This window comes from Buceros rhinoceros, unplaced genomic scaffold (assembly GCF_000710305.1).
Source record: "Buceros rhinoceros silvestris isolate BGI_N320 unplaced genomic scaffold, ASM71030v1 scaffold16150, whole genome shotgun sequence".
NCBI lineage: Eukaryota > Metazoa > Chordata > Aves > Bucerotiformes > Bucerotidae > Buceros > Buceros rhinoceros.
In genome coordinates, this window is record NW_010388060.1 from 10,181 (window position 1) to 15,801 (window position 5,621).

General features: G+C 39.2%; 1 protein-coding gene across 1 annotated transcript in view; it reads right to left on the reverse strand.

Moving 5' to 3' along the window:
- Window positions 1-969: 969 nt before the first annotated feature.
- LOC104500949 (integrin beta-like protein 1) overlaps window positions 970-5,621 on the reverse strand; it is a gene marked incomplete at its 5' end in the record, with an annotated part of 20,786 nt that continues 16,134 nt past the window's right edge. The window contains 2 exons of the mRNA XM_010144680.1: window positions 970-1,061; window positions 2,550-2,663. Of these exons, the coding sequence (XP_010142982.1) occupies window positions 970-1,061; window positions 2,550-2,663 (206 nt within the window). The remainder of the gene's footprint in view (window positions 1,062-2,549; window positions 2,664-5,621) is intronic.

The window sequence follows — 5,621 nt, forward strand, 5'->3', positions numbered from 1 at the left end:
ATCCTGAAAGGTATTAGTACGACACATTTTCATTTGCTTTACTTTTAACAGGACTAGGCAACTGTACATACATAGAACAATATGATAAAAGTACACATGAACTGCAGGATACAGATTCAGAATAGCAAATCATACATTTATATCTTTATTAGTTTCATTCCTTATATTCCTATAGGTTATGTATTTTAAAGCATCGTAGTATGTAGGCTAGGTAACCAACTTACTGACACATTAACCATGGAAACAAAGAAGCTCTCTTGTGGACAACAGCCTGTTCAGATGTTTTGGGTCTTCAGCCCTTGGTTGTCAGGTAATTTGACCTCGGTTATACACATACGATTCTTTGTTCAGGTAAAAAAACATTAATGTTTTGATAAGCTTCTTTACACCTTCTCTCAATTTATAAGCTGGTGCATAATAAAGATTGTTAGAAAGATAAAAAGGCCAAACAATATATTTATCAAACACCATAAAATCAATCAAATGAATTATTTGACAAATTCTCAATTAGTGCTAGTCTTCTACAGGATACTGTTGCATACTGTTATGGAGAGGTGAAAACAAAGTAAGTAATAAAAAAAAGGCTTTCTTACACCATTTCCAACAGTTGCTTAAGAAATAGGATGGATGGATGTAATGTATGGATGTATGGATGTAATCTCATTTCCACTAAATTTACAATAAAAACTCTGGAGAAGTTCTACAGGGTCAGTATTTTATGCCTTTGCCTTCTAGAGCCTGGATTGTCCTGCTACCAAGGCAATTTTAATTTTTTTCTTTTAGTTTTGTCATGCATGTTTTGAAGGAGCGGGCCCTCAAATGAGTGTTCTGGAGTATTTACACCCACATACGTGTGCGTGAATGCACGTACACACCTACACATTGAATACTTCTGAAATTAATTCTTCTGTCAGCCTAAAGAAAAACTAAACAAACAAACAAAAACCCCTTGGTCTTTGATGTCCATTGTTAAGGGTATTCTCTCCCCAGCCAGATTTCACAAGCATTGCCATTCCATCCTTCCCAGCACTCACAGTTTCCGCAGCTACAAACACCATTGCCTAGAACAGAATGAATAAAGGGCAATTATCATAATGGAAATGTACTACATTAAAATGTGTTTTATGGGAAGTAAAAAGCCATACTAAAGTAGTTGCATTGTTCCTTTTTTGTTCCCACACACACCTTTTTTTTTTTTTTCCTTTGGAAGGAAGCAATTACTGTACCATTGCATTCAGAAGCCACCCCAAACCGACTCTTACAAAGCATTAATAGCATTCTCTCAACAATCCCATCAGCAGAATTGCGTATCTTGTAATTCTGCCACCACTATTTGTACCCAGCTGTGGAGGCTTAGTGTTCGCACTGTACCTCAACGTGAAGTTAAAACAAGATTACTTGTTGTGCAGAAAGAAAAAGACATAAAAAGTTACTAAGAGAATAGCAATAAAACCATCCCTCTGAACATGAAAAACTTTAAACCTAAATTCTTTGAAGTGTTATAGAAATAAATAATATCTCAAATTCTCTATTAGATAAAAAGTGTGTTGGCCCTATTTTGCAGTGAGGAAACATTAAGTACTGAGACTCATAGTTTCACTCATTTCAGTATTTTTCATGACTTCTTCATGCTCAGCTTGAGACCTCTACAGCCTGGGTTTCCAACGTGAACTTCTCTTCCTACTGACTTTATGAAGATCTATGAATAGACACTGCATCTGAAGGTATGGCTCCTGTTGCCTCCGTACTGGCTGCTTGCCCCCGGAGAAAGACCCTTGCTAATTAAGGCTAGCTGGAAGACACAGTTTGCTAGTGTCACTCTAATAGGCTTGCATATTTCCTCCACATCTAATAATTGCTCAGCAAATATTTTCTAAAAATAAGATTTGCAACAGGAAGCAGCCAGTGAATTAATGTAGCAATTCTCCCATTGTTTCTTGTCACTAGATTTGTCATGAGCGTTTGATGGCAGCCTGCCAATTTCTAGCTGCACCTGCCACCTGAACTCTCAGAGAATGTTAAGGTGAGGCCGCTTTAATCACTAGCCATCATGCCATAAGAAAAACTGTCAGGTATTTCAGCCTCCCACTGAGAACTGTCCAATTGCCAGGAAGCTCTGATAACCCACACAACTGTGCTTCTCACCTACCAAAGATCATCAGACTAGTGAATTTTGTCTGTGATTTAAACGCATTATACACACAGAAAGTCCAGTAAGAGAACTAAAGTTAAAGAAATCTCACATTCACAATGCCAACACTCTACGTCCCTTGCCAAAAAGCAGTAACTGGTAGTCTATTACACTGAAAATTGTTGATGGATTTTGTAGCTGGCTTACTTAAATTCATTCTCAGGCTTTCAACTGCTGTTTTGAAACCTTAAGTTGATTATCACGCTGATTATCACAAAGAAACAATTATAGCAGGTTTGAATAACCAGCAAATGCACTTCCTCTGTCAGTGGAGAAAGAAGAAGCTGGGCTGTGTCTAACATAATTCCCATCAACACTGTTGTTTCTTAAAGCAATTAAGTGTCAGCCTGGACTGCACCTGTGCAGATGAGACCATCATGTTTGTCACAGTCTCTGTCATCGCATTCACAGAAATCACCCGAAATGTACCATTCCTGTGGTGAACAGATGCACTTTCCACAGTGGCAGGAACCTGAAATCACAAAAATTATTACTTGCAGTCAAAAAGCATTGCCGTATTCAGGCCAGAAAATAGCACCCCAAGACCCACACGTGCACGTGTACACACTTGTGCTCATGCACAAAATTGCTGCTAAGAAGCTGTTGTATAAAAGGAAATAATCTAGCTAAAAGCTTTTTGAATAAAAGGATTTTTGGGGGGTGGGGTGGGTGGTGAGCCAGAGTATGGTGGGATGTTACTACTAATGCTTTGATTCTGCTATTATTTCACTTCATCAGGACTCACCTTTGGAAGTTTTCCTTTGGTATCAGAGAACTGCACTCAGTGCTGCCCTTCCCTGTATCTGGGTGGGGTTTTTTAATTGTAAAACTCAAATTGTCCCTGACCCATAGTTACCAAAGACAATAAAATTGTACCCAGGAAGAAAACGGCCCTCCCCATCTAAAGCCTTAAGGGATGACTCCACAAAAGACCAGAGGTGCCTAAGACTAACATTTAGACCCCTAAAATCCTCAACACTACAAAGGAAGCTGCTCCACCTCGCACAGATTCCTAAATATTTGCTCTATGTCAGAAAGTGTGTGTACACGCAACGGCAGTACATGCACATTCCTGCAGAGTATCTCAAGGCCCACGTTGGAAGAAGCCACTGTCTTCCTCCTCAGGGATGTCAGGCTGCACCCCACAGGCAAAGGAAGGACTTTATGGTGACATTTGGGTGATACCATGACCCACCGAGAACCAGGGTAGCACAAGAAAACCTCCTTTTAAGGGAAGACTCAGTGACATCCCTACCTTCAGGAGAAGGTTTATGCCCCCGAATTCTGGAAAAAGGCAGTTGCCCCAGGTAATCATGTGTCAGGAAGCCTGTAGCCTGAGAAGGGTGTGAAAGAGGTTTTCTGCAGGTAGATATGGTACTAGGAAATGGTACTTCCTTCTGGCTGATTCCAACCGCTGGCTGAAGAGGACGAAAGAGGTTTTCTGCAGGTAGATATGGTACTAGGAAATGGTACTTCCTTCTGGCTGATTCCAACCGCTGGCTGAAGAGGACTGGCTTTTACAGAGCCTACCATCAGCTGCCTGCCCCTTGTCAAATGACAAGTAACTGCTAAGAAAAATTTCTTTTTGTGGACCTAGCCCTAAGAACTGGTTGCAGTACAAATCAATACCAAAAAACTCAAAAATCAAATAAAAGATAGCGAACAATATACACATAGTTTTCAATTACGGGATGTGGAGTTTAAAAAAAGAGTCACCAAAAAAGCTGTTGACCTTGAACAGAACATGTTTATAAATGAGTTCGATGCTGTTGAAAATCCCACCCTCTTGCAATACTTACAGAATGATTACAGTACAAAGTCACAAATGCATTTAATGCAATATTCAAAAAAATGATATAGATGGAAGCTGTGTTATGTCAGAATGTAGCCTAAACAGAATTCACGGGTTACTTAACAGGGACTGAGCCAAAGTTTATAAAATGATGCTTTTCCATCTTTCCATTCCTTTCAGTGACCTCTGAATGAAATCCATAGTAAAAACCCAAATAGATTATTTTTTAAAAAAAAAAGGTGGATCTTCAATATCAACCTATTTTTTCCAGTTTTTTCACATAAATACTGAAGTGTCCTGATCCCTGAAATTTAACTCTTTAAAACTTCAGAACATCCTCAACAGAGCATCTAATTTTTTAGCTAAAATTGTAATTTAATTTAGTGTTTATTGTAAGTTGACAAAAATTAACTAATTGCTGAATTTTAAAGAAATGCTGCTTTAACTTGTAACATATGGAACATGTAAATATATACAGGAAGAGCTAGTGATTGGAACATTTGGGGATGGGAATATTTGGTTAAGTACCTACTTTTCCCATGAGCTCTGAGCATCACTCACTAATCCATGGGCACAGAAAATGCCAAAACACAGAAAATGCCATTGTATAAAGAGGCAGTGGAGGATAACATATGTATTGAATGGTTGCTGCACTAAGACATACTTGAGGGTAATTTAAACAAAATGTTTCTGTTTATACAAACTACAAGTTACTGACAACTCAAAATAATGATGAATAATAGTATGAGAATATTAGTGAATTTAAAGCAGTTAATAAGAGCATGACATTGTAAGAAACCTGAAGTCATTCTGCACAAGCAAGCACTGATGCTGCTACTGAAGGATGCCCATGATTCTTAAAACCATTCTTCAGAAGATACAGCAAATTTAACACCAAGTCAACCAAAGAAGATCAGGCTCCATAATGTAAAACCTGTTAAGGAGAATGAATGTATCAAGGCTTTTCCCTGAACAGAACATGCTGCTCTGGGAGGCTCCTCAGTTCAATCAAAATGAGTCTAATGAGTTGCAGGGTGTTCCCTGGGATCCCAGCCAGATCCTCTTGGATGGTATTTGGCTCATTACCTAGCCTGTGTCCTGCACTGTTACAGTAGCCATCTGCAGCCCTACATCTTCTGCCAGGGAGGCAGCAGCGTGGTGGGTGTTGCTGTTTTCCTTGGGAAGAGGTTTTACTACAGGTGGCATACTTAGCGAGCCAAGATTTTGAAAACAGCCTAGGGATATGGTTGTCCAACTTTGCTTATATTAACAGTGTAGTTTTCTGAGAGTGCTCAGGAGTTATCTGCTGAAAACCAGGATTCATTAGAGTCTATTAAATCCAACATACAGAAAGCCAAGCTCCCTCAATCCATCATAGCACTTGCATGACTTGGCTAGTTTCCCATCAAAGGTAGAACAGTCAGCATTACTTCGTGGGTTCAAAATCCCTTTTTAGTTGACCAGTAATATTTATTTCTCAACGTGGTGGAACTGGAAGAGCAGTTTGCCATTTTGGCCTCTGGCTAGTGCTGGTCACTCTAACTATGAACAACATTTTCAAGTACAGGTACGCAGTAAGACCTCATTTTTAGATACATATTTAAGAAATGTGAATAAATGTGCCAATCCCCTCCCCCC